Source organism: Pagrus major, chromosome 8 (assembly GCF_040436345.1).
Source record: "Pagrus major chromosome 8, Pma_NU_1.0".
NCBI classification, from domain to species: Eukaryota; Metazoa; Chordata; class Actinopteri; order Spariformes; family Sparidae; genus Pagrus; species Pagrus major.
This window is the reverse complement of record NC_133222.1, coordinates 1,049,869-1,065,964: the sequence shown is the minus strand read 5'-3', so window position 1 is coordinate 1,065,964 and position 16,096 is coordinate 1,049,869. Positions and strand designations below refer to the sequence as shown.

The 16,096-nt window shown below is 42.6% G+C and overlaps 2 protein-coding genes across 2 annotated transcripts; both read right to left on the bottom strand.

Annotated features, from left to right (window-relative positions):
* Positions 1–148: 148 nt before the first annotated feature.
* actr6 (actin related protein 6) lies at positions 149–5,570 on the bottom strand. Its single transcript, XM_073472076.1, has 11 exons — positions 5,393–5,570; positions 4,457–4,574; positions 4,288–4,356; positions 4,035–4,158; positions 2,779–2,914; positions 2,625–2,681; positions 2,353–2,451; positions 1,777–1,855; positions 1,465–1,636; positions 1,178–1,316; positions 149–597 (listed from the first exon to the last, which is right to left on the bottom strand). The coding sequence occupies exons 1-11, from the start codon at positions 5,458–5,460 to the stop codon at positions 468–470; spliced, it is 1,191 nt and encodes a 396-aa protein (XP_073328177.1). The 5' UTR covers positions 5,461–5,570; the 3' UTR covers positions 149–467.
* Positions 5,571–7,963: 2,393 nt separating this feature from the next.
* LOC141000717 (protein FAM3C) lies at positions 7,964–13,369 on the bottom strand. The gene is made up of 10 exons (XM_073471517.1): positions 13,217–13,369; positions 12,390–12,422; positions 10,938–11,021; positions 10,688–10,768; positions 10,496–10,604; positions 9,977–10,035; positions 9,847–9,897; positions 9,662–9,746; positions 9,380–9,506; positions 7,964–8,635 (listed from the first exon to the last, which is right to left on the bottom strand). Exons 1-10 carry the CDS (start codon positions 13,233–13,235, stop codon positions 8,546–8,548), a joined length of 738 nt encoding a protein of 245 aa, XP_073327618.1. The 5' UTR covers positions 13,236–13,369; the 3' UTR covers positions 7,964–8,545.
* Positions 13,370–16,096: the final 2,727 nt, after the last annotated feature.

Here is a 16,096-nt window from a genome sequence, read left to right as displayed (position 1 = left end):
TGTCAGCTTTTCCCGCCACAACCAGAACGAGGCTGCGGGTTAAAGGACCATGCCGGAGTTTTCTCTGCACAGCCTTTACTTCTTTAAAAACATCCATTGAAGGCAGAATAAATGACATGTGACCAAAAATAAGGCACAGACTGCAATCTTGGAGAGAGACAGGAGACAACTATCATTTAAATGTTGACACTTTTTAAATCATACTCATGAATTAGTATTAGTCCCATTTCAGAATAGAAACAATACAGGAAGTGTCTGAAGCCTCAAACACCTTCAGACAGGCGAGAATAACAATCAGCACATCGACATGTATAAAAATATATCACAAACTGAAATGTAACTGCTGCAGAAAAAAACATTTCATTTCTTGTTGTGCGTCCCGTTCATCCTGTAAGTGGATCGAAACAGAGAGCTGGCAGGAGTCCACGATGACGCAGGACAATCTGAAGCTGCGAGTTTCAGTTCAGTCAAATATCAAACTTCTCTTCACAAATACAATGTCCGTTCTCTTCGTAGTCCTCTCGCGTCACCACGATCTCGTCGTAGTCCGGACTGTGGGCCAGCAGCTTCCCTCCCTCCCAGGAATGACAGATTGGACTGCAGGACGAGACATTAATGAAAACGTTATGTTCACATGAATGTGTCCTGTGATGATTATTCCCTGCAGGAACTGTTTACATACTTGCAGCTAGCTATTGCGAAGCTAGCTGCAGGCTAACGCTAAGCTAGCTGCATCGTCTTTGAAGTGTTTCTTTTGGATGCACAAAAGGAGGCAAAGTTGGGAGAAAAACATACAGGAAGAATCACCGATCATGAATTTGATTATTTAAATTAAAGCTCTCCGTGACTGAACCCCTACTGTTAAATGTGCGTTACTGAAAAGAAGACCGAGTTGTTCTTCAACTTCATTAAAGGTTCCTGCACATATTTATCATCACCTCTGCAACAATCAGACTCATGATGGACAGTTAAAAGAAAAACCAGGATCAAAATCGATGCAGCAGAACCAGAGACACCATCTTTTTATTCCACACATTCTTCTTCCTTGCCAAAACATGTGCCTACATTGCCCACAATGCAACTCTTCCTCTGACAGCTGTGTTGGAGATTGTGGTGTGTTACACTCGCAGCAGCTAACGTAGCTGAACTTACGACTACGAGTACGTGACAAACTTACTTTGCAGGTAGCAGGACCGACACAGGGAGGTGGGCGGGGGCGAGCGAGCGCAGCTCTGCCTCCAGTCGCTCTCTGAAGCCTGGAAACAAAGTGTTTCCTCCAGTCAGGACGATGTTCTGGTAGAAGTGGGGCTGCATGTCTGATGGCAGAAAACACTGTCAGCAGCTTCTCACACATACAAACATACTGTGTGTGTGTGTGTGTATGTGTGTGTGTGTGTGTGTGTGTGTGTGTGTGTGTGTGATGTTCACATGCTGAAGACATGAATAATAAAACTCTGCTGTGACCTTCTGGCAGGGACTGGATGGAGTCCACGATGGCCTCCGGGATGCCCATCTCCTGGATGCCGATGTCTGCCGGGTGGAAGAGCATCTCAGGAACAGCAAAGCGCTCGTTTACCAACCTCAAGATCTGCTCTCCTGTCTTGTACTTTCCACTGAAGACCATCTCCTCTCGTGGCTGGAGGACAGAAAGCCCAAAGAGGAGGAAGGATGAGAACAGCAGCCATGTGCACCAAATAAGACACGAGAGCAGGATGGCCGGACAGACGTGTCACTCTGTATTAACTCACAGACAAATATTAGAAAATGTTTTCTCACCTTGCAGAAGCCTTTTTTGATGGAGCTAAAATCTGGAAGAACATAATCCCTCATCACAGAGTTTTCCTCCCCTTTCATCCTGACAACAGAGCAGAGAACAACATTCTGTCAGGGACCTCCTGATAAAACACTGCGCTACATCTTACAGACAGACCTGCAGCATGACGATGGTTTTGAAAACAGAGAAAGTGCTTCTTCATAACTTTTGGTCGGGTCTTGCATATTTGAAGAAGACAGTCTTTCTCCATATTAAGTGAGCTTTAGAGCTGCTGTTCCAGTCTTAATGCTAAGCTAAGCTAACCAGCTGCTGGCTAAGGCTTCAGCCTGGTATTTACCGTACAGACATGAGAGTGGAATCAATCTGGACGTGTGACTCTCAGAGAAGAAGAGGATTTCACTAAATGTTCAACTATTCCTTTAATAAACTAGAGTTACCGAAATGTAAACAGAAAACAGCCGGTAGGAGAATTGTTGAAATGATTTACAATGACAGGATCATCTGACCTGTTTGTAACAGCACATTAACCTGTTTATTGAATCTGCGGTCTGTGTTTGCTGTGCTGTGTCTCAGCTTACTGTGCGATCTCCATGTCCTTGTAAAACTGCGATGAGACGTAACAGACGTCTTCTTTCACTTGGTTGATTACATGAGTTTCATCCATGACATGTAGCTGGCTGGAGGGAGAGAGATTATTTTGTGTCATTTGATTTTATGATGAGAATCACTGTGTTCATGTTCAGATTTCCTCTCTAGAAGTGGAAATGAAATGATTTGACCTCTGGAAAGAAACACTGTTCTGCCACCTGAGACCAAAAGAATCAAACCAAACTGAGTCGGGTGAATTTACCGATATGAAATGATCTCCTTCAGGTGATTGGTCAGTAGCTTCCCTCCTACGTTGATCCTGGAAGGCAAGATTAACCCAATGGTCATTAGCATTCTGTAGTTGTTACTGTTAGTGACAGTGTTGCAGGTTCGAGATGTTGTTGCAGTCCTCTGACCTGCGGATGCCCTCCTTCATTTTCCTGCTGCGGCAGTAGGGGGCGATGTGGGTGAAGGAGAATCCACTGTCGACCACCAAACAGCAGAGCTCCGAGGGTTTAGTGTGGAAGTAGTGATGAGCGCTGAGAGAGCCGGCTGGAGAGCACAGAACACAGATTCAGCAGAGATTAAACACTTATCTGACGAGCAGAAGGACAAAGAAAAAACAAGTGGTTTTCACAAGAGCCGGATAAAGACGAGGTGAAGTTATTTATTACTGAAATGTATTTTCTTAACTGTCCATTGTGAGTCTGACAGCGTTCCAGGAGTGTAACAATACATCTGTGGACTACAGTTTAAAGACTTGGACAACAGTTTCCCAAGTACAATTCTACAACGTGGTTAAACAAAATATTCTAAATAATATCGTTGAGCGCAAATAATTTTGTCTTGTTAAAAAAAAAAGACTAAAAAGCAGGGCTGCACGATTAATCATAAAGAAATCATAATATCGATTCATACGTCTATGAGATCTCATTTCTCAATGACAGCGATTCACTGACAATAATGTACGAGGAGTCATAATCTGCAAGCAGCACCGCGAGTTAACACTACAAATCTGGAGAACCACCTCAAACGTCACCATAAAATCCGATATGAGTTTGCAAGGGAGACAGGAGAATAGCATCACATAATCCCAGCCGCCAGACCACACACACACCTCAATAACCCAAACATACACACAGTGTAGTCCAGCACTTCGATATGTTATGTGGTCTGCTGAAAGCCCTGTAGACAGCAAGTTTGTTCACGTGAGAGTCCAAGAGTGCGACAAATGAAAAAATAAGAATTGGGTGAGAGAACCGTGATCTCATTTCTCAGGAAGGAAAAATTGTGATTCACATTTCAGCAAGACTCATGTATCTCTAACGGAGAGTAGAAGTTTAGAAAGAACTGTGGTGGACTGGTGCAGTGTTGGGAGGCTTTATGGCATCAGAAATATATTCACAACTGAGACACAGTCCTCTGCAAAACTACAGGTGGGAAACTCCTGCAGAGAAGTAGACAGATTGGAAATGAGACCCCATTGGATGATACATTTTTTTGTGCTCTTTTTACAGCTCATTTTTGAGGGTTTTGTTCTGGATGACTTATTGACAATCTGCTTGAGTCTTTGGGGAGTTTGAAGTGTTGTACCTGGATGATGCGAGTGAATACTTGTAGAACCTGAGCAGGAAGTGTGGTCTCACTCTATGTTTGTCGAGCATCAACTCACCGTTGATCCTGAGCGCCGACTGGAACTGATACTCCTCAAACAGGATCTCATTCATGGACTCCTGAATGGAGGAGAAGTTAAAGTACGGCTCGGTGATGATGACGCTGGTGTCTGCAAACTCCACCTGGACCCAGAACAGACCGTCACCAGCAGAGGAGGAGGTGATGAGATCAGATTAGATTAGTCGACAATGTGATTGAACAACGTGGTGAAGAAAGGACATGAAGGACAAAAAGTGAAGCAAACTCTAAACCTTAAACATTTCCTTTCCAAACAGATGGTCCCACACTTTCCTCTGGACGTCCCAGTTGACCAGATAACCCTGAAGAAAAAGTACAGGAGAGCGCAAATGAGAAAGAATGAATGAATAGAAACCAGTCATTGTACAGCGGCAGCCTCTTCGTGAGGTGACACTCTCTCACCTTCTGGAAGGGAAGGATGTAAAAAAGACCCGAAGGATCTTTGATCTCATCGAGCTGATTGGCTGTGAAGGTTTTTAATCTGGACGTCTTGGAGCGAAACTGGCAGTTTGGGATGACGCTGCGGCAGAAAGAGAGAAGGAAGAAGACTCTGAGAACACCTCTGTGATCTGACTTCTGGATGTGAAAGAATGGTAATAAATACACACTGGATGGGTTTGCTCTGATGTTCCCTGTAGAGCTGCAACGTAATCAATTCATCACCAACTATTTTTGTAATTGAGTATTTGATTTGAGTCATTTTTAAAGAAAAAAAAAAGGATAAAACTCTTTGACTTCAGCTTCTTAAGTGTGAGCATTTTCTGGTTTCTTTCCTCCTCTATGACCTTAACTGAATATCTTTGAGTTGTGGACAAAAAAAAAAGACATTTGAGGACGTAATCGTGGGCATTTTCACCATTTTCTGCTATTTTATAGACCAAACAACTTACTGATTAATCAAGAAAATCCATAAAACTCATCAATAAATTCATTGACAATCACATTAGTGTCAGTTGCAGATCCTTCGTCACCAGCCAGTCATTGTGTTTAAATGCAGAATAGAGCTCAAATCTCAATCTGTCATATGAAGCAGTGACTTCATAATCAATATTTATGTTAAAGGTGAATTTTTAGATTTGTAACTGGTTTCATTTAAGTTAAACTTGACTACCAGGAGAAAAATCGTGAAGTTACTTTGACCATCAGCAGTGTAACAGAAGAACAGCAGCAGCTCTTCAGGGTTGTTGCTGGTAAAATGGTCCTTTGTTTCTCCTCACAGGTGACCGGGCTGTGAGTCGGAGGTTGGCGGTGTTTGCTGCAGGTGGACTCGCTGAAGGCAGATGAGCTGAGCACCGAGTGTTATTAGCAGTCACGTTAGCTATGTTGCTAACAACTTACCTGACTTTCTCCTGACTGTATCCTATTTTCGCCGTGTAGGCTCCGTTGTCCAGAACTAACGTCGCCATTTTAGAGTTTGTAACGTCAAGTGAGAATTATTCCACAGTTGTTGATAAAGAACACATAATTACACCGATAACACAAAGATAACACAAGGGTCCGCCATTAAGACTGCCCGTCGGAGTCCCGCCTTCCCGCCAATCAGGTTCATCTTCTCTTCTGTTTCCGGCCAATCATATCTTCACCTCGTTTCCTATATGTTCATTGGTGGATGGTACAGCCAATCGCATACGACATTTAGGGTCCTTCTAGAAAAATGTTCGGGTGGAAACAAGTGCCGTCTAGTTAATTCCCTCCGCAAAATCTTTTAGACTGGAATGAAAAATGTAGGAAGAAATAGGTGTGACACAGGCTTAAGTTTTATCACCACCAATACATAAATTAAATAAAATTTAATTAATTAATTAATTAAATAAAAATAATTATAAACACATGAACGTGACAATGATTTATTCACACAGTTTGTATTGTGGTTACAAAATTAAATACATATCAACATTGTAGGTCGTGATGGAGATGGAGAGAGAAAAATAACAGTTGTAGTTTATGAAGTAAAGAAAGATCCGTAATTTCTTTGAAAACAAATCAGTTGGGCTGCAATGAATTATTTTCATTCGATACCGATAATTCTGCAGAATATTTTCTTCATTAATCGAGTTATCATTATGTCCTAAAAAAAACAAAAAAACAGCAAAAATGGCCCAGTACATTTTTGAGTGCCCCTGGATATGTTTAAAAGTCACCGTGGTGAAGTTTAGATTGGATACTTGACAGATATTCACTGCCGATCTAGTTTCAGTGGATGTTAGCTCGCCTCCAGTGACAGGTGGCAGGTTCATTTTGAGTCAATTGGTCACATGACCTGGAAACTATTGAAAAAAAATAGATTTTTCATTAAGATATTAGTATAAAATATGAAAAGGACAAAAATCCCAAAACAAAGAGCCATGTCTCATTCAACCAGTATAGGAAGACATTTCAGCATTGATTTTGAGTCAATGGGTCATACGACCTGTCAGCTGTTGGACAGATGGAGATTTTTCATTAACAATATAAATATAAAATATGAGATGCACTAAAATCCAATAGAAATTAATTCTTATGGCCGCCAGCTCGTGTTGTTTCCTGTCTTTGTCGCAGTCTTTGAGCTGGGCTGTGACTTCACCTCTTTCCTTTCACGCAAATGTATTTTTAAAAAAAAACCTGTACTGCCTGTAAATATACACTGACACCAGCACCATCACCACCCCACAGCCCTCAGCGCAGCACTCACTTGTACTGTATAAACATTTTATTTAATCAAATGTTAACAGTCATACACAGAAAGTTAAAGGTATATAAAGCAAATATATAAGCAAGCAGTTTACATATACAAGATCCAAAACCAGTGTTGTGCTCAAACCAACAGAACTGCTGTCCAGATCCAGCCACTGTCTCTGAACAGCTCACCCTTCACCAAATCAAAGTTCCAGCTCCACTTATCGAATATAAAGTCTGCATTTAAGTGAGTTGAACTGTGTCTCAGTTCTTCAACATATAAACTCTTCAACCAGGATGTTCTATGCGTACATTTGGCTTCATATGTTGACAGACAGGACGTCTCTGTGCTGCTCCCACTTCAGTGTTTTATATTTAAAGACTGTTGATGTCAAACTGGCTCAGCGAGGCCTGTTAGAGGCTCTGCTGAGCATTCAGCTGCTGTTTGTGACCCCATGAAGTCTGAAAATATCGTGTCTGTGCTCATGTTGTGTTTACTCACATCAGGAACAATGAAAGAGTCACGGGAGGAACTCGACTGTTTGTTCAGTTAACAGTCTGGATGTGTTGTAATCACAGTTACAGATCAGTAACCACATACAGACGTTTAGCTCGTTAATGTTGCAGCTGGTGAAGGATCAGTCTTATTTTTATAATAACATCATCATTTATATTTTCTTTTCTTAATCTGAATCTGCAATGTAAGCAAAGTTATCAAATTAATGTAATGGAGTAAAAAGTACAATATTTGCCTCTACAATGTAGTGGAGTACAAGTGGAAAGTAAATACTTGAGTATTATTTATTGCGTCATATATTTAAAGGTGCAACATGTAAGAATTGAAAACCTCTGCAATTCATACTCCCTCAAATTACAGGGGGCAGCATATCAACAGAGTAACCGCTAAATGCTGCTAACTGTAGCTGCTGTTAGCTAGTAAGCTCAGTTAGCCATGCAGTAAGCGGTCTGGACTGGGAACTGAGTGGTTTTACGAGTAAGAAGTGGCCGGGGCTAGCTGGTTAGCATGCTAGCTTCAGTGCAACACAGTACATAAACGTCTTTGACAGAATGCTAAAACCTGTTTCTTCACAGTCTGTTGATAATTTTTAGCTAATTTGGAAATTTTATAAACTAAAATTCTTACATATTGCATCTTTAATCACTTTGAGATCTTTGGTTGATTTCACATGATCACTTTGTTATAAGTTATTGATTAGGTCTTCCTCCTCAGTTGGCTCTTTGGATAGTTCAAAGTGAAATTCTTACAGGTTTAATGACACAGTGACATATAACGAAATCAGTACTGGATCCGACATGAAGACACTCTCACTATTAAAGGACTTGTTCTGGTAAATCAAAGAACTGGGACGTAGCAGCAGGGACGCTGATCTCCTGAATCATTCTGGCTCTTGCTGCATGCAGCTTCATGAAGACGTACCTTCTTTAAAAATCACCTGTACAGATTGATTTGATTGCTTTGCAACACCTAAAAGTCCCTGAGCTCTTCTGTAGTGATGGTAGATGATCCAGAGCAGTCCTGATAGATGCAACCCGTCCTCCAGACCCCCGAAAAATGTTCAAAATCAAGAAAAATTGTATTCCTGGGAAACGTCACGTCTGTTCCACCTTCTCTCCACAGTAACAAACCTTCACCTGAGGAAGAAGCAGCACCAGGCTTTGGATCACAGTCTCCTGTCTATAAAGTCTCGTCTTCTTACAGTTCGAATATCAGCTGTTCCCAACTTAACTCCTCCGAACACGTCGCCTGCCTTCTGCTCGATGTTCCTGCGGCTCGTTTAAAAAAGCTGAAATATTCCTCGAGGATGACGCAGAAGATCAGTTCATGTATTTGGGGATGCATCCTTTCAGTTCCAGGAGCTCGGGCCAGTTCTCGTATTTATTCAGTTCATGGACGTTCTTCAGATGCTGGAACAAACACACAGAGACAGTTCTGATTCTGATTCGACCCAAACTACATCAGCAACAGAAAACCAGACTACATGTGACCTGTAGGGCTGCAACGACTCGTCAATTAATCCATTAATCGATCGACTGAGAATATTCTCTGTTTGAAGCTTTTTAAAAGGACCTGATGTTTTATTTTGTCTGCTGTCGTGATTATATTTAAGATTTGAATAAACAAGCAACCGGGAAACATGATGTGTAACATAAAGGGAAATTCTTCATTATTGAAATTCTCTTTGTCTCTGAGAACCTGATCAGGTCTGATCAGATCAGTGTTCAGCTCTCAGTCCGTCACTTCACAGCTACATTAACCTGCGTCTGAGTGACCACCTGTGATCTGATGTCACTTCCTGCTCTGTATGAAACAAACCCGTCCATCACCGAGACAAACAGACTCCATGTTTCTGCTCAAAGACAGAAAGAAGTTCATGTAGAACATTTGCTGAATTTACAAGAAGGAACAAATAAGTCAGAATCAGTCAGAGACAGAGTTTCACACAGTTTATAAAGTGTCTCCAACTCAACAACTCACTAAACTGACACATTTGTTAAGGGAGTCTGGGGACAAAGAAGTCGCCTATACTGGTTACTGTTTAGTGTATTTGTAAAATGTGACATGTTTAGCGTTGATAATATCCGGCTGCACATCATGAATCTGAATACTTCATGTGTGTTAAGTGTCGGTGAGCTTGTTGTTGTTGTTACCTTCTCAAAGTTGCTCTTCACTGTTGCTCCTTTCCCACCAACAAACAGCCAGTTATCTCTGAAGCCCAGTGAGTGGACAACAGAACTTCCCAGCTCAGCCATCAGCTTCTTGGCGTCGTCATTTAACCTGTGAACACATAAAGAAAAACATCTTTCATTTTTACTGATTCAAATGTAACTGGTAGCACTGATTCCTCCGTCAGTAAAAGCAAACGGTGTGTTTGGTTCAGGGGATCAGACCCATGATCACATTTCTGTGGAGACCAAAGGAAAGACATTTACTTTGTTGAAGGGTCGTCCCAGGATGCGATCAGCACAACAGTGCCTTGCTCGATGCTCTTCAGGAATTCGATGAGAGGTTCCACTTCTGCAACATAAACGTGCCGTCATTTAAATCTCATCACGGCTCAGTTCATCCAACAACACGGTTACATGTGGTAGAACACCAGTAACATCCGTATACGTACCGCCGCCGTACATGTTAAAGTAATTGGTCTTTGTGACTTCTCCTGTTTTACCTGTTAAAGCAGAGACGTTACCGTGAGGGACAATGAACAAAGGACAAACTGAGCTGACGAGAGTTTTCAATGAACTCACCGTTCATTACGACGATGTTTAATCCAGATCCAGCGTTGTTCAGCATCGTCCCAAGAACCCTGAGGACAGTTTGACCTACTGTGAATACCAGGAGTCATCAACAGGACATGAAGAGGCAGAGACACTCAACGAGAGCTGGAGGACAGAGGACCAGAGACCAGAGACCAGAGGACCAGAGGTCCAGAGAACAGAGGACAGAGGACCAGAGACCAGAGGACCAGAGGACCAGAGACCAGAGGACAGAGGACCAGAGACCAGAGGACAGAGACCAGAGTACGGAGGACAGAGGACAGAGTACTAGAAGACAGAGGACAGAGGACGGAGGACAGAGAACTAGAAGACAGAGGACAGAGGACGGAGGACAGAGTACTAGAGGACAGAGGACTAGAGTACAGAGGACAGAGGACTAGAGTACAGAGGACAGAGGGCTAGAGGACAGAGGACTGCCGTTTGGACCTGCACGATGAGATTAAAGCAGGAAGTCTGAGGAGGACAGGAAGGTCCAACAGAAACACCTACACTTTGTTCTGGATGCAGATCTTTGGCGCCACGACGTTCGCAGCTCCACTCTTCATGAAGAAGCTGAAGTGATCGTCTGGACAGTCTGTGTTCATGAAACAGCCTCCATCTGACGAGGACAGGCACAAAACACTGATTGACCCCCGTCAGATCAGCTTCAATCCCTCGTTCTGATCGGGTCGGATCACTAACCTGTGTCTTTGGGGAGCGTCTCGGAGGTCTGACTGGACCTGCCGACGTCAAATTCTGCATTCACATATCGACTCCACTCATCTGGAACACAAGTTATAGAATCACATTGATGTTAAATTCAGGATATCAACAACTGTGTTGTGTGTGCTGTGTTTTGACCCTCAGGGCCACCATACACAACATTTCCACATACAGTGTCTTTAAAGGAGCGGTGTGCGGTTAAAGGCTGAGGTATTAAATGTTCCTGTACTTATGAATGGGCTGTTGTATTCCTCCAGGATGAGCATGTATACGACGACCACGAGCACCAGCACCGCCGAGATCTGCAAAATGCCTGCGGGACACGACAGAGACGAGTCAGACTGGATCTCAAAGAGAGACATCAGTTGTCTGTCAAACCCGCCTGTTCTTAATAATCTTAATGAGCTGACACTTGAACAACAGATGATGACACCACCAATCAGGAAAAACAGCATGTCTGAGGAGTCAGTGAGAGGGAGGGAGTAAACAACAAGCTCAGCAGCTTTTCCTCATCTAATGAAGTTTCATACTTTCCAAACAGAGTTGCAGGTTCTGCTAAACACCTGAAGCAGCTGGAGACGAGTTTTAACACGGAGAAACAACCAAAGACACATCAGATGTCTCCATACAGGTCCGGTGTGATCCAAGTCGAGGGGCTCGGTGTTATTACCTCATTAATATTGTGAATATTCAAATTCTGAGTTTGAATTTCTTCTCCAAAAATCTACATAGTGCTCCTTTAAATGTAGAGAAATTCTATCAAAAGTAAACGTAGATAATGATTCAAAAACATATGATGTGAGGTTAATAAATACAGAAGCAAATTAAATCAGAAATATCAATCTGTCACATTTCATGAATTCATTAACGCTACATTATTGTTTCATTATTGTTGTTGGTGCATTTTATGGCGTGTTTACTTATTTACCGAGCCATTTATTTATTTGGATTTTTGCAGAAATAAGATAAATTATGGTGCGTTTCTTTTATATTCTTTTCCTCTGTGTGTCTTTCTAACGTCACCTCGTGTTTCATGATGCTTTCCTGTGTAACTTAAAGCTCTTTGCCTTCTGCTGATTGAAAAAATACCTTCACTGCAACAAATCTGAGGGAGGTGCAGATCTCTAACTTCCGGTTCAGACTTTAGTTAATGTTTGGTTCTCAAACTGATCATTTTCCTTTATTTCTTCTCAGTTTCATGCTCGTCTGAGTTTTGGATGTTTGCTTTTGCTTTTATCGTCCCCTTCTGAACACGCACGAAGGAGAGCGAGCTGCTCGCTCTGAAACACCTTGTGTAAATAAAGGTTGAGTCAATGATACATGAATTCATATCAGTTACAACAACATGATCCTGGAAAACAAATACTGTGAGTGCATTTTATTAGTTTTTACTCTTCCTGAACTAAAGACTGTAACGATTTGTCCACCACTGCCAGGTTTTACACCAAACTGTAAAAAACATTATTAGATGATATGATATTACATGAACGGGTGAAAGTATTAAAATGTAAACTTTCTCTTTGTGATCTTATTTTAGTTGCAGTCAGTAAAGCGGAGAACCCCCCCTCAATGACATCCTGGTATGTGTCACACACACACACACACACACACACACACACACACACACACACACACACACACACACACACACACACACACACAGCTTTGAATGAAAACTTACATCTGGTGTTTTTTCTCTGCATTATTGTTTTTCCTGTTAAAAACGAGACAATAACAGGACAGATGAGCAGATCGAACAGTTATAATGTCACATTAAAGCCTCCGTCTGATGTCAGCTTGAGTCTTTCCTGAAGTTAGAACAGGTGTTTGTTTCCTTGAACAGGTGTTTGTTTCCTTGAACAGGTGTTTGTTTCCTTGAACAGGTGCAGCGACACGAGCACATAGAGGTGTCGATAAAATACATTAATTTTAAAATGTGCTACTTGGCTCTAATGCTGCAAGTAATCTGCAAAGTAAATTTATCAAATAAATAATAAAGTCATCAGAACAATATCTGCCTCCAAAATGTAGTGAAGTGGAAATACTCGAGTAAAGTACAAGTAAATTTGTACTAAAGTACAGAACTTAATTTCAACGCTTCTTCACAGGATGAAAACTAATGACGAAAATTAATCAATGATTCAAATAGTTGCTCATTAATTTTGTCAGTGGATTATTCTGCATTTGTGTAGCAACAGAAAATACTCACGTTAATGTCGTGATGCAGTTTAATTCATTACTCCCATTATTCAGTCTTTTCCTAATTGATTTCTCTTTTTTAAACTCTTTTTCAGTCAGATCATCACTGATAGTCAACACATGAACAAACACCACAAAACTGCATGTGGTCCTTGAGTCAATGCTCTCCTAGTCTGCATTCCTGAACACCTTGTGTGCACCTGTGCAGGTAAAAATCACAGCTCGTAGAAATACTCACAGATAGAAGACGGAGCTGTTTTTAGAAATCACACTCAATCATAGAAATAAATAAAATAGAGTTGCACTGACCCACTCTGACCGTGAGCATGTCTCTGACGTCCGGCTCCACTGACTGTCAGTCCCAGAGGCGTTCAGTTACCGGAGCTGCAAACAGGTTGATCCTGTTCCGCCTCCCTGAGCCGGATGACCTGGTTACAGCCAAACAGCTGCGCCCAAGGGACCAGAGAGTAGTTACTCATGCACTGATAACTTTATAAAGGCAATAAAGGGCATTCACAGATATGCAGTTTGATCTGTAAATACACTCAGTGTTTTTACACAGTGTGAGAGCAGGAAGCTGACGGCTGACTCATCCTGGAGAACGAGTTCAAGGGTCAGACCGAGTTTTGTCTGTTCAAACAGTAAGAACTTCATATTAAACCCGTATCAGTGATGCGTTCACTGTCTTTGGCTGAAGGTAAATTTTAGAACGTATTTCTGCAGCATGAGGACAGATTTTACCCTCCATCACTGACATCATAGGACAGAAGACCATTAATATGGGCCGCCGATTGTAAAGTTGTAAAGATCTTGTAAAAATATAATCTAAATATTAAATGTTAAATCTAAATATTAAATGTTAAATCTAAATATTAAATGTTAAATCTAAATCCCGGGACTTGTTAAGGATCCCAACTGCAGAGGGGAAGAAACTGTTCATGTGGCGGGCGGTTCTGGTCCTGATGGACCGCAGCCTCCTGCCAGAGGGGAGAGTGTCAAAAAGTCTGTGACGGGGATGGGAGGGGTCGGCCACAATCCTACCTGCACGCCTCAGGGCCCTGGAGCTGTGCAGGTCCTGCAGGGATGGAAGGTTGCAGCCTATCATCTTCTCAGCAGAGCGTGTGATACGCTGCAGTCTGCTCTTGTCCTTGGCAGTGGCAGCAGCGTACCAGACGGTGATGGAGGAGGTGAGGATGGACTCGATGATGGCAGTGTAGAAGTGCACCATCATCGTCTTTGGCAGGTTGTACTTCTTCAGCTGCCGCAGGAAGAACATCCTCTGTTGAGCTTTTTTGTTGAGGGATCTGATGTTCAGCTCCCATTTTAGGTCCTGGGTGATGATGGTGCCCAGGAAGCGGCAGGACTCCACAGAGTCGACTGGGGAGCCACACAGGATGACAGGGGCGGGTTCTTCCTGAAGTCCACTACTATCTCCACTGTCTTTAGAGCATTAAGCTCCAGGTTGTTCTGGCTGCACCAGGTCACCAGATGGTCAATCTCCCACCTGTAGGCGGACTCATCCCCACCAGAGATGAGCCCAATGAGCGTGGTGTCGTCCGCGAACCACAGGAGCTTGACGGACTGGTGACTGGAGGTGCAACCGTTGGTGTACAGCCAGAAGAGCAGGGGAGAGGGAACGCAGCCTTGGGGGGATCCGGTGCTGATGGTCTGGGATTCAGAGACATGTTTCCCCAGCTTCACGCGCTGCTTCTTGTCAGACAGGAAGTCTGTGATCCACCTGCAGGTGGAGTCAGGCACGTGGAGCTGGGAGAGCTTGTTCTGTAGCAGAGCCGGGAGGATAGGGGTCTGTAGTCATTCAGTCCTGTGGTCCTTGGCTTGTGGGAACGGGGACGATGGTGGAGACTTTGAAGCAGGCTGGCACGTGACATATCTCCAGTGAGGTGTTGAAGATGTCCGTGAACACTGGAGACAGCTGGTCAGCGCAGTGCTTCAGGGTGGGTGGAGAGACAGAGTCTGGTCCGGCTGCTTTGCGGGGGTTCTGTCTCTTGAAGAGCTTGTTGACGTCCCTCTCCTGCAGGCAGAGTCGTCACTGTGGTAGAGGAGGAGAGGGACCCAGAGGTGTGACGTGGAGAGGCCCAGAGTCCTGCTGAGCTGGCAGGAGAGCCACCACAGAGCAATCACTCAGTCTGACTACCCGAAGAAGACCGCGGATAGCGCTCGTTCGCATCAATAAGCTTTTATTTTGGTACTTCCGGTGACAGGGAGTGTGAATTTGCATATTAGCTAAATATTTAGTTTCACCCGTGACATTTAGATTTAACATTTCATATTTAGATTTTTTATTTAGATTTAATATTTAGATTATATTTTTACAAGAGAAGTAAATATCACAAAGTTCACAAATATTGCTGTAAATCTGGTCAAAAGTGACATTAAAAACTTCACATATGTTTTTTAAACGTGGTTTGTTGCCGTTTGTTTTAGCATGCTGCGGCCCACAGATTAAGGCTGTGACAGGCTTACTGCTCTTTCCTAGAGATCATCTTACAGGAGTGACGATCTAGCTGGTACAACAGGCAGGGAGCGCGGCCATAAACTCATGTTACTTAATTAATCAGTTAATCACCCCAATGCCTTTTTCTCTTGTGAATTACAGTGAGTTATCCATGACTGCCTGAACACCAGTAATCGAGGGCTGTGGACGTTTTGCTTTCATCAAGAGCAACAGTAGATATACAACAGAAACAATGAGACAAGTCTCTTAAAAAGATCAAAGAAGAAGAAGAACTGGTTTCCCTTTAAGAAAAATCTACATTTTTATACAGTATACTATTAATACCATACTGTATGTGTAGTTTTGGGAAGTTTAACTAATGTTCCAGGACAACACAAGATTTTCCAGGACTTTGCTTTTTCTCTCATTTTCCACGACTGGAAAACTGATCAACTGTTTTCCAGGTTTTCCAGGACGTGTGGGAACCTGTGTGAAATATAAGTTATTCTTAATGCCCATCAGCTGGTTTGATAAATCATAAAATCAAAACTATTATTAGTGGCAGAGTGCTGAGGATGAACTGAGGAAAGGAGCTGCTCTGAACACTGAAGTTAAGTTAATTTTGTCCACAGCAGCCAGAATCAAAACACAATGACAGCTTCTTCATCTCTTTTTTATGTTTGCAGGCGGAGACGATGACTGAGTTCTACTGTTTGGGTGAACTGCTCCTTTAA

Bases quoted from the DNA above. Each gene is read 5' to 3' on its own strand.
- actr6 (XM_073472076.1), bottom strand. From the start codon at position 5,460: ATGGCGACGTTAGTTCTGGACAACGGAGCCTACACGGCGAAAATAGGA. The intron at 2,452-2,624 runs GTAAATTCACCC...CTCTCCCTCCAG, and splicing joins AAGGAGATCATTTCATATCG to CCAGCTACATGTCATGGATG. The intron at 1,317-1,464 runs GTCACAGCAGAG...TTCTGCCATCAG, and splicing joins CATCCAGTCCCTGCCAGAAG to ACATGCAGCCCCACTTCTAC.
- LOC141000717 (XM_073471517.1), bottom strand. The intron at 9,898-9,976 runs GTGAGTTCATTG...CTGCTTTAACAG, and splicing joins AAACATCGTCGTAATGAACG to GTAAAACAGGAGAAGTCACA. The intron at 8,636-9,379 runs GTAACAACAACA...TGTTTGTTCCAG, and splicing joins TGAAGAGCAACTTTGAGAAG to CATCTGAAGAACGTCCATGA.